The sequence below is a fragment of the Pteropus vampyrus genome, unplaced genomic scaffold (genome assembly GCF_000151845.1).
Source record: "Pteropus vampyrus isolate Shadow unplaced genomic scaffold, Pvam_2.0 Scaffold84, whole genome shotgun sequence".
In the NCBI taxonomy this organism is placed as follows: domain Eukaryota; kingdom Metazoa; phylum Chordata; class Mammalia; order Chiroptera; family Pteropodidae; genus Pteropus; species Pteropus vampyrus.
This window is the reverse complement of record NW_011888865.1, coordinates 1994092-2006784: the sequence shown is the minus strand read 5'-3', so window position 1 is coordinate 2006784 and position 12693 is coordinate 1994092. Positions and strand designations below refer to the sequence as shown.

The window sequence follows — 12693 nt, the reverse complement described above, 5'->3', positions numbered from 1 at the left end:
AAGCTCATAAAAACTTATAAATATCATAACTTGGTGATCTGCCACTTAAAATTATGAAGTTTATTAACACAATGATTTAGTTGAGGATAAAGCTCTAGAACTATCATGCTCCAATATGGTAAATAAGAGTAAAAAAACTAATTCTCAGTACCAATTAATTCATTTGATGTCACTGTATTTTACATTTCCTTTCCCCAGTTCTTGGTTTGAGGATTCTAATGTAGCCCATGATTTTCCTAGTAAAACTTACTGTTACAAATTTTTAAATTTGGCTATTTTCCTTATAATGGTTTGTCCCTTAAAAAATAATCATTTCCAAATAACCAAGACTATAACATTTGCTTACCTTTACTGACTGACAGGAGAAGATTTGGATCTCTCGGGTGGAATTTCAGCTCATTGATAGCATTTCCATGGCCAACATAGTGCTACAATAAATTTAAAATACATCATCTCTCACATAAAAATAAATTTTTCATTAATCTTAAGAGTATGGAAAAATAGTTTCACTCAAAGTAGTGGTTCTCAAACTTGGCCGTGCATTAAAATTGCCCGACAAATTTGAAAAAAAAAAAAAAAAAAAGGTGGTTAAGTCCCACCTGCAGGTATTCTGATTTGATTGGATTAGCTGAGGCAAGGATTCTACTGTGCCCCCATGGTTAAAAATATCCAATTGAAGTGATCTGCAAAACTTAGTTATCAACTTCCAAGGCTTCGACTTTCAGTCTTCTATAACAGAGATCCCAAACCTTTTTGGCACCAGGGACTGGTGCCATGAGAATCTAATGCCTGATGATCTGAGGTGGTGCTGAGGCGGTGATGCTAATGCTGGGGAGCGGCTGCAAATACAGATGAAGCTTTGCTTGCTCTTCCGCTGCTCACATCCTGCTGTGTGGCCTGGTTCCTAACAACCACAGACTGGGATTGGGGAAACCTGCTCTATAAGGTGCTCTTGACTCTACACCCTTAGTTAGGGTGTCTTGAAAATGGACTCACTCTTCTATTATTGCTCATTTAGGGCCTCTCAGAATAAGGCGAGGCAGAAGGAGGTAAATGATTTAAAACAAAAATTGCAAATACTTTCCCACTTATTCCTTATTTTGCATTACCCGAATGTGACAAATGTCTCAAAAGACTTATCTAAAGGGTGCAATAAACAAAGTACAAATCAAATGATAAATCTGATTCCATTAGTTTTAAATTCAACATGACAAGTTTTCACAGGTATACATTCAAAGCTAATCTACAAATTAACCAGAAAACCCACCTTTATGCACTGCATTGTTATGGGATTAATTATCCTAATTATGCCTCTAGATCCAGCCACAGCAAGCAGAGGATGGCTTGTATTGCTGTCATATGTCCATGCACAAGTGTAAAAGTTTTCATCCGCCTAAGAAATGCCAGTTAAGAATTTTATTTTGTTTTTGAAAATTAAACATATCAACAATTACAACACATGGAAACCTCCAAAGAACTTCTGCTAAAGTTTTTGTCATAAAAGTTCTTATTTCTCTTTATATTTCCAGATTTAAATAGAGATTTGTATCTATACCAGATTTGTATCTAAAATCTATACCAAATGATCAAACAAACCAGTCCTTCCACTCAATTTTGATTGCTATTTAGCTGTTTGCAAAACTTTGTCTTTAGAAAGCAGCCACAGACAGTACGTAAATGAACAGGCATGGTTATATCCAAATAAAACTTTATTTACAGAAATAGGGGGCCCATAACCTCAATAAAAAAAGCAAAAATAAACAGATGGCCAGCCCGAGGGGCTGTACTTTACAGACCTTTGATATATCCCAATACTTCTGACTATTTGCTTCTAAAGATAAATAACTATCTAATTTTCCACCTTTTCCTGTGTGACCTTCCCAATATGGCTGCAGGTCACTTCCTTTCATATCATCTAGGAAAGACTGAATGTCCATGTCTTTTCCTGTTTGCTAAGGTTTTTAAGCGAATATGGGAAAAACATCGCCAAGCTTTGACTACTATCTAACCCTCTGGCTTAAATCCTTTTCTTTACGAATCCATATTTTGCAATATTTATTCCATAAACAAACTGCCCATGTTTATTTTTTCCCTATAGAGCTAGACGATCATATACTTGGTATGACTGCCAGTCAACAGCTCCTGATCAACTCAAGTTCATCAATGTAACTACTCTGAAATGATAAAATTCAAGGTCAAAAAAAACAGGAGGTTTTAGCTACTCTCTTATCATTTCCTATTACTGGATTTCCAATGCTCATTTCCAGCCTCCTGCACCCTCCCTCCCTCATATCCACCCTACAATGGATTTCTAGGAATCCGGGAAGACTGGATAACTAGATACCAGAAATCTCCTGGATGGTAGTGAAGGAACAGAATTGGTTATAGTTAAGAAAGAACAATGTAACTTTAGGGAAATAATTTCGAAAAGTTTCACTGTACTTATTCAAAGTCAATTTCTTTAGTCAAAGATACAGAAAACCCAGGAAAGGATACATCAGCATCCACGTAAGATTGCAACAACCGGATTTCGCCCTGTGAATGGCATTCATATAAAGTAACCTAATGAAAACAAAACAGTAAATTTTATCTCAAATATAGAAACACATACTTTAGCTTTCACACATATTTTAGTCACAACTGTATCTTTAAGATACTACAGAAACTACTGCTTTAAAATAGCTCCTTTAACTTAAGAAAGTTATTATAGACATTTAAAAACTAATCTTTACTAAACATTAATGAGGGGAAAAAAACTATTATAAAGTCTAAGGTATTACATACTTTCCAGACTATATTGAATATTATAATACTAACAACTCCCTTGTTATTAAGTTAATTTTGATTGAGAACAGAACACCAACACTGAGAAACAGAAAACAAATATAAGTGTAGAGATGTAGATGTGAAGAAAAACCCATCTCCTGTGTCCTTTCATGCTGTGGCCTTTGACCAACCTCCCTGTCCTTAGTTAGCATATCAAAGCCTTCTAGTTAATGATTACCTTGTGTTCTCTAAAATGTAACCACAAATGCTTTTGATAGCAATGGCCTAGAGGAGTATCAAACTGATGACAGCGTTGACCACTAGGACTTACGGCCTCTGACATTTACTGCATTCTTTGCCCTTTGTCTTGGCTATCAGTAGCCCCAGAGTTATGAAGCATAAAATTTTATTTTACTCAATTAAAATAACTTATAGAATATCTCTCAGATTTACCCCACTTCCCCTCTTGGGCTATAAGCAGAGTAAGTGAATTGTATTTCTTGTCAACTCATATCCAGCTAGTGTATTTCCTCATTTTTCTAAATACACCAATCTATTTCTATATTACTTCTTATAATTCCTAGTACAGTATTGATGTATATCCAGGATGTTACCTAATAAAGACAGGACAATTTTTCCCTGCGGTGATTTCAATTAATAAGAAAACTGATACTCTCTAGAAATCACTGGGGAATCTTCCTGTTCTCCATTTATTTAGATGTAAATAGAAAGAATGAGTAAGTCTTTGCAATCCACAAGTTCAGCCCCAAGTGCAACTAAAAAGTTTAATAGTAATGGTTTACATTAACAGGTGCCCAGCATGGCTTTTTCAATGCACTTATCTCAGTTCAAGATACTCTTGGCTTCCTTAAATAAAAACAAAACCACCAAATGTTTACTGCAAATAAATAATTAAAAAACACTTTCAATAACTACTATATAAATCCACTGGATTTACACTTGCATTGAGGGAGAGCCACTAAATGATGTTTATTTTTAAGAAATCATAGACTTCTTTTCCGAATTAGAATAAACTATTAACATCGCTCCCAAAAAGAGCAGTTAATTATTTCAACCACTCGAGACAATTTCTATAATGCTTCATGTTTTACATAATATTGTCAAACCAGTTCTACAAAATTTATTTCAAAACGATTACATTTCAAAATTATATTAACACTGCAGAGTCTGATGATCAAGCCAAATGCCAAACAGATCCCTTAACACTCACTCTGTTGCTTCCTACGGTTGCAAACACTAGTGGATCTCCTTCTTTACTGTGCCAGTTGAACTGAACTCCAAACAATGGTTGATTATGATCTTCCTATAAAATAATCATTAAAGAAAAATTACTATCTTTTAGAAAGCAAGAAATGGTAGTAAAATGACCACCCCCTTAAAACTTTTTTCCAAAATGAAGCCACTATTTTGTAATATACATAAACTGGCTTTTGACACTAAAAAGATATCTACTAGTCCAGTTTTCACATTTTAAAATATTGGTATATGATAGTTTTATAACAATTAACAACTTAAAAGCAACAAGCATTTATCTATGAAAATACTTTGAAATTTGCCTTCTATTTTCTTACACCCGACCATATTCTGAATCAAAATAAACTGGATAATTGTGGCAGATGCGTTTAATAATCTCAGGACATATGGACGAAATCTATTTTTCGGAAAGAGGAAATTAAAAATGACCTAAGAGTTAATACAACTTCTCTAGCACTTGCCAAAGTTTATTAGGTTTAATTTTTTCTTTGTAAAAGAAAGCATATCAGACTCCAATCAAATCACTACTTTTTAGTAGTCCTACAGAACAATTTAAAATAACCCTGAAATCGGTTCCTAACAGAAAAACATTCCAAGAAGTTTTATAATGAACATGTTTTGTAACTGAACAATGGGGGCTACGGGAGGCAATGGACTATAACTTCAGTTACCAGGAGGCTATAAAGAGGTATATAAAAAGCAAGTTCACAACTTTGTTCACAAAGTTATTTTTCAGCCTTAGGATTTTATTGACAATCTTGGCATTTAACAGTAACTTTCATATTTACTTGAAGGCACTGTTTTCACTTTTAAAGTGTAAACTTTCATTTCTCATTCCTTGAAAAACCACAGCTTTATCCTTTGAGATATTTAATCAAAATATTTAACCAACATTTAAAACCACCTTCCAGACATAAGATCTAACATATGATTTAGTTGTAGGTTAATATAACTAAATATTAACATGAAACTATAACACTTTACCTTTCCAACCATAGTTGTCTATGCTTTCTGAAGACTGCCTAAAAGTATATTTAGATATTTAGAAAAGATTTTAACCTATAAGACAATGTAATGTATATTTTTCTTCAGCAGAGAGAAAGTACCCCTAAATTTAAAACAGAAAATGAATACACGTAAAGGAAAACATTTTAAATAATATCAGTAATCCCTTTTATAAATAAAAATGCTTTTGAGGAAGCAGTAATTGAAATAACTCCAACCACTTGTTTTCTACAAATATGGGATATTCAAAAGTTTAAACTTAAATACTTTTCTTTGAAAACAATTACAAATAAAGGATAGGAGTTACATTTTTTAAACAGCAGAAACTAAGACATCTGTTTCAATTTAAGCTAGCTCTAAGTTAATGAGTTACATTCAGTTCTTTTTAAGTAACAAGTACCAGGAAGTGGCTTATGTTTTTAAGTTTTATCTAAGTATGAAGATTAACATTTTCTAAAATCTTTTATTTGAATACAAACAAAAAAAAACCAGCCTGCAGTACTAGGTATTACACATTTAAGTTAAAACAAAACAAAAAAAGCTAAACAGATGTGGAATGGATTATAATAACTATGTAGTCTGCACTACAAAAAATTTCAAAGTATTGTAATTTAAAAATATTTTTAACTTGACAGAGTATCTTGAGCACAAAATGTTTAGCACTGAGAAATAATTCTGAAACCTAGCATTGAGTCCACAGGATCTTCTTTTTGCACATACCTTGAGGCTATTTACACATTTGAAAGAATATTTGCATTTCTTTGACTTCCATTTTCCCTTCCCCCAACTTTTCCTTCCAGGCGCATTTGGCGTATTTGTAGGTGTATCAGGGCGTTCAGTGTTTGTACCGCTTTCTATACTGATAGCATCATCCTGTAAGCAGTAAATTAGAAAAAATTACTTAAAACAGCAATACTGTACTCAGGCAGCAAATGACCTAAAAAGAATAAGTTCTGCAAGAAATGGAAAATTTTATTCCTGTTTCCAAAGGATAAAATGCAAACCAGCTATACATTAGGCTCTGTGGATATATAATATTTCATCAAAAATATAACAAAAAAGCAGCTAATCAGAATGATAATGGTAATAATAATATTGCCTTTAAATAACAAGCTATTGGTCCTTTATAGCTCTTCAAAGAAGTTATTATAAGGAAATGTAAGAGAGAGCCTAAGTGGTCTCTTGTTTGTTAAAGATTCAAACTTAAAGCTGTGACTCTTAAATCTGACTTAACTGCATGTCTTCATTATTTATTTGACTGCTGCTCAGTTTGGAGCATGCAGGTAGTTAGGGTGGCCATTTAAAGCTGAACTGTTAGTGTTTCCTACTTTAGATGCAGTTTCTGAAAATCCTGTTATTCAAATTCTGCTTATTTAAAATACTTAAACTATTTAGAATTTTTTAAAAGTCCTATACATCATGTACAAGTGAGATTTGACTCATAGCACTCTAAATACTTCTAAATACTTAGAACTCCAGAAACACTATAAACTCCATCCAAATGTAGAAATGGCTCCAGGAAGCCCTGAAAATTCACCTAATTTATACCTCATCTCCAGTCCACAAATTTATTAATGGCCCTCTATTCTCAGAAGAGAATTTCACTATTTTCTTTGATTACAGACTCCAATGTGTTCTTTGGAATAGATTTATTTAACCCCATCACCTTAGGGCAGTATTTACTTAAATTCATTCCAGAGGAAGCCTTTTTTTCATAGAGTGTCTATTAACAGCTATGAGAACAGTCTAGGAAGCATTGCTTTGGGGGCTATTTCTAACTTACTGCTTCCTAAAACTGGTTTTATACTACACAAAGGTCAAAAATAACTATTGTGGCAAAATTACATAAAAATTTCATTTAAAAACAAAAAAGTATTATTATACAATAGTTCTTGGGGGTGGTTTTCAAAAATACAAATGGTCCTACCAAAATGAGCTTTTTAAAAAAATACAATTATTCTGAAACATACTGATTATCTGGGGTGAAATAAGGAATGAAGTGGATAGATGGTAGACAATAGGTGCTTGATAAAAATTTGAATAGTAATTTAATGTAAATATAATCAGCCTTTATAGAATTAGAAAATGTAAAATTTTAAAGTTCAGTTTCTAGGCTGAAATCAATGCTTTTCTCTCTCCCAATTCCTAACCTTTTAGTTAGGTGCATTTACAGTTAAATCTAGTGTAGAAAATGATTTTGTATTTCAGTGGAAAACTGCATTCTTCCACTTTATCAGATTATAGCCCTCTTAGTAGCCTTTGAACAATCCTACATTTCTTTTAAGTTGTAGATAACTGGTAGAGCAAATTCTGTCTCTAAAGGTAGAAATTCAAAATGTCTTCCCTTCCACTCTGAAAGTTTTTTGTCTTCATTTGCAATTTCACCTCTACATTCCTTTAACCCATATAAATTTGTCATGTTTGACTTACATGTGCCCAGTTCTCTCAAATGAGCAAAATAAAAATTTTAACACGTGTTCACTTTTTTCTGGAAATTATCTTTTAACACTAGAGAAATGAAATAATAAAACTATTACGGTTATTCAGGAGCTTCTTTACATTCTGGCTAAAAATTCAACTGCTAATCAAGAAGCCACACAAACACTGTCAATAACAGGACACATTGCATTTTTTTCTTCCTTTCCTTTTGACCACTTAATTTACCCACCTTCTCCAAAGGCCAATCAAGATGAAATCAAATGGAAATGCAATAGTCACAATGCTTTCATTTTATCTTTAAATTAAAATTAAACCTTTGCTGAGTATCTAATACGTATACAGGTTGATTTCCACCTTTGTCCCTCCCTCCTCAAAGTATGTAATGATAATGTGCAACAGATATGGTACTACTACCTTCATTTGCCCAACGATTAAACACTGAGTACTGTCCCTTAATCTTGCCACAGGTTACCTAAGCAAAAGACAAATCTCCAGACTCAACCCCCAGATTCTATCAGGAAACCATTATTTCTCTTCCAGAAGCTAGCTACTCTGTAACCATGATCTTACAAAGTTCAATAAAATGGCAGATAACTACAGAAAAAACTTAAACATACTGGATGTTAACTAGACTTCTGTGGCGATCATTTCACAACGTATACAAATGTCAAATCATTATGCTGTATACCTGAAATTAATGTCATGTCGATTATACCTCAAAAAACACATTTAAAAAATTTTCAATATGTTCTTTCAATTCTTTGATTCATTTAACAGTAGCGACTGCACAGGTTACCTTAATTCCAATTCAAAAACCACATTCCTTCCCCACTTGTTTTTGGCCTTGTCATTCATTACGCAGCTCCCTCAAGAGTAAAACCACTGCCCTTGTTAGCTTTTTCTAAACTCATTATTATACAGAGTTCTCTATTCCCTTCCCTTAACCTATGTCCTAGATCTGGGATTCCTGGATTAATTCAGAGGGCCTGTGAACTGAAATGGCCAAAAACAAACAAAATTTAATTTTCACCATCTTTATCTAAAATTTAGCACTTCTTTCTATTATAATGCAGGTAACATATGTGCTACTGTTATTGTAGCTGTGACTTTCTCACCAATGGAAATTAGGTCTTTTGATATCACATTATAGATGCAGATCTCAAAAACTTGTCCATGCTCATCATTACTATCAGACCTACTGCAAGATCTAGATAGTTACTTAATGTGTTAATAAATTTAATTCTTAAAAGAAATCTCAAATTTGTTTAAAAATATTTTTAGAAAAAAACATTTTTATAAGTTTATAATTTTGTAATTGATTTTGTTAGTAAACTTATATACTGTATTTTATACATTTAAAAATGTTATTCTGAGGAGGCTTCAGAGGATTCATAAAGGTGTCCAAGGCACAAAAAAGGTTAAAAGTCCCCATTTAGATGAAGGAACCAAAACAGGCTTAATCCAATTATTTGGTTGTAAATAGCTTTACAATGCATCAAAGAATATATTTCCTTAAGAGTACACAAAAAGAACATAAGCTTTCCATTTATTTGATTCCCAGAAATTTCCCCAGGCTACATATTTACTAACATTTTCATTACATTTCTGCCTGATTATTTAGTATGTGGAAGGGTAAGAAACATGTATACTATGTAATCCCAAAATAATAGTATATTAAATAACACTCGTATAGGCCTTACTATGAGGCAGGCACTCTTAAGTACTTTTCCTATTCTACTTCATGTAATCCTCACAAATACCATTATAATGCCCATTTTTAAGATGAGAAACTGAGGCAACGAGGTCAAGTACCTTGCTCAAGGTCAGGGATCCATTAAATACTAATACAGTGAAGATTTTAACCTAACTTTTGGATCCAGTCTATACTCCTAATTACTAACCTAACCTGCCTAAAGAAATTTTTAAAAAGGCAGAAATAAAACAGGCTACACAGACTGGAATGAAAAGAATCAAAAATGTTACTTATACAGTACATATGTAATAAGATTAAGAACTAAAAAAAGATTTTAAAGTAACATTCAAAACCTAAGCTTCCCAGAAATTTCAAGTCCAAATCCCACAAACTGACAATTCTATAAATATCTTTCTTCTATCTGCAAAAAAAAAAAAAAAAAAAAATTCTTTCCCATGTCTTCAGTAAAAATTTTGGTCATGACACCATGCCATGTATATGCTTCAATCAATGGTGTAGTGAAATGTTAAATTTAAAAACTGGGTGCGTAAAATGTTACCTTTATTCCTAAAACCAGCCAAACTGAGAAAATGAAGAACTTATACCATCCTCCTATAACACTTTAACATCTTTCAATTGTCAAGACATTTTGCTGACCTTATTGGATATAAAACTTAAAAAACATGAGACTAAATTCATGTCAACTCAATTATTACTGTAGTCTCACCTAAACACAGCTGGAAATAGATTATTACCAAGACTCATTTGAATCGGAGTTTTGAATCGGATTCCAAAACACTTTACACTTTGCGAGGCCACGAGGCCACACCTAAAGACTTGTACTTTTACCATCGTTGCCTAAATCTTCCAGGTTGTCCCCTTTAAGTTTTGTAAAAACTTTCAAAAGAGTAACCATCCCTTTTCATTCCTTCCTCAAGGGCGGTTTCCCCCTCCATGGCGGAAGACGACCCCCTCAACTCTATTCCTCCCTAAGAAAAGCCGGTTGACCGTCAGGCACACCCCCATCTGCACGAATGGGACAGAAGCAGACACAAAACTCCCTTTAAAAATCACCGAAACCCTTTAAGATCTACTTTTCCCAATCTGCTGTCTGTAGGGTCTAAGAGTGACAGGGTTCCTAAATTCCTTTAAGAGTGTATAAAACAACTTTCTTAGAAAAACCTCTAACTTGCCTTTTAAACTACTGGAATCTCAGCTCCGCGCTCTCGCTAAATCTCCCAAAGGCCCAAACACTCCCCCCCACACACGCAAAAGGATCCAACTAGATCCCTCGGACCCTCCGCCCACCACGCTCTCTCTTAAGACACTCCACCAAGTTTCTGCTTGCTCTTGGCCCCAGCTCAAAAGCCCTATAGAGAAAAGTTCGATTTTCTCCTCCACACCCGCGTTTTCGTGAGTAAAGAGTGACACCTCTCCCTCCCCCACAGACACCCTCCCCGCTCCTACAGTTTAAAAAGAATTAAAAACTTTCACTCCAGAGTCCCATCCGGACTGCTCAGGGTTCCACTCACATTCTCGTCGCCAGAGAGGTCCGGATTGCTGTTCTCGTCGCTGCTCAGTTTCTGCTTCTTGGCCGCAGGCATGTCTGTTCCCGCCGGAGCTGTCGACACTTCCCTCTCGGACATATTCCTCCGCCTCCCCCCAGGTTCCTGCCGCCTAGGGCGGGGCCTCCGCCACACCGCCGTCAAGCAAGCCCGGCCGGAGCTTGCCGCAAAGTTGCCACTGCCGCCGCCACCTCCACCGCTCCCCCCACTGTCGCAAACTGCGCCCAGCCGCCGAGGCGGGCGTGCGTGCGACCCCGCCACACTGCTGAAAAAGGGGCGCGCGCGCGCGCCCTACCGCGCGGCTTCCTGGCTCCTTCCCTCTCCCTACTGCCGTCTTGCCCTTTTCCCGCCGCCCTCCCGGCAGTTTGCTTGGAGAGCTGTGATCCGTTGGCTTTCGAGGGTAGTATTTCGTACGTCCCCGTTCCCCACTACCGCCTCGAAAAAGAAAAATATGGAACTCAAATGAATGCTCCCTCACCCCCTTCCTCCTTCCAAAGACGTTTCAGTCGCAATTGGCCCAATCCTTCGAACCCCGACCCGCTGCAAGGACTCGAAAGTCTGTGGAATGGACTAGACCACCAATGTCCCAGGGGACGGGGAAGATACGAGAAGTCACATATCGCTTTAGCGGTATACGCCAAGTATCCTTAATTTTGAACTCAGAGAATAACGTCCTCACATTACTTACGGTACTGTTCACAGTGTAATTTTTGGTAAAGAATAGAAATTCAAAAACTGTAGATTGCTTCTCACTGGCCTCCCCCGTCTAGCAAATGGAAGTTACCCAGTAGGAGGTGCGCATGCGCCGGTGCGTATTCTCGCGCTGGGTTGTCCCGACCCGCCTCTCCCAAGCCCCTCCTCTTAGAAGTCTTGTTCGCCGAAGCAGGTAGTCTTCCACCGCGTTTCTGTAGGTTAGGCTAGTTTTCAAATCGCTACGAAATCGTGATCGAGGGGCGCATCCTAAATTATTGATGAATGTTTATTGCAATGAATGATTGCTTTCATCTCTCTGGTGCCGATATTGGGTAAGGTTTAAGTAGGAATACCAAAAATTATATTCTAGACGCCAGTGAGTTTTTTAACTGTTGAAGAATTATCAAGGCTCTGAACAAACGCCAAGGCCTTAAAATCAGTGGTCATCTCCATCTGTGCATGAGGCTTAATTGACGGACAATATTTTTTGGCACACCAGGTACAAAAAGATTTTAGGGGAAGGCAACGAAATTTATACTTCACCAAAATGTTTATCTCTGTAAATATTACCATATCTAGACGCTTGACATCCTCAGTACATTGATGAGCCTCGTGGATCTGTTAGATAGCTCATGAAGCCACAAAACCGAATGAGCAGCAGAAAAAGGAGAATGGCGAGTAAAAGATATTCTCTGCCTTTTTTTAGAACTTGATTGTGACTACCTTTTTGGGCTTCATTGTCCTCATCTGTAAAAATATGGGGATAGTAAGGGACCTAACATTTCTTGAGCACACACTTGATATTATATCTTCTCTTTTAGACCTCATTACATTGCCCGTTGGATAACCAGTGTAGAGTGCCCATCCACAAAATTCTAGGGTACTGAATTACTTCCGCATGATGCCTTAACAGAATATCTTTACCTCTCTTTCCTTATCAGCAGATTGCAAGTCACTTTTCCCTTTAGAGATAAGGACAAAACACAGTTGAGAATCAGAAAAGGAAGGTAAAGCAAAGGTGGGGCAGAATAAGAGGTATTCTCAATGAAGACTCGAGAAAAATAAGCTGAAAAAAATGAAAATTTGGGTTTTAATAATATTAATTGCAGTTTTTGGGTGAACTCTTCTAATGTGCCAGGCACTGCCAAGCACTTCTCAGTTGATGAGACATGAGATGGGTATGGTGTCAGCCACTGAGAAAATAAGATGTGCTTTGGTATATTTTTGTGAGCAGAGATAAACATACTCCCCTTGTTG

General features: G+C 36.0%; 1 protein-coding gene across 7 annotated transcripts in view; it reads right to left on the bottom strand.

The window, feature by feature from the left end:
- Positions 1-11675, bottom strand: part of EED (embryonic ectoderm development) — a 28748-nt gene extending 17073 nt beyond the window's left edge. For 2 of the 7 annotated variants that reach the window (XM_023532480.1, XM_011363265.2), the window contains exons 1-6: positions 10711-11514; positions 5767-5919; positions 3998-4090; positions 2497-2562; positions 1268-1393; positions 347-428 (exon numbers count right to left, since the gene is read on the bottom strand). In XM_023532480.1, the coding sequence (XP_023388248.1) occupies positions 347-428; positions 1268-1393; positions 2497-2562; positions 3998-4090; positions 5767-5919; positions 10711-10824 (634 nt within the window). In that variant the 5' untranslated portion in view covers positions 10825-11514. Of the gene's footprint in view, positions 1-346; positions 429-1267; positions 1394-2475; positions 2563-3997; positions 4091-5766; positions 5920-10710 lie in introns of all 7 variants that reach the window. The other 5 variants (XM_023532479.1, XM_011363264.2, XM_011363262.2 and 2 more) reach the window with 5 other exon arrangements.
- Positions 11676-12693: the final 1018 nt, after the last annotated feature.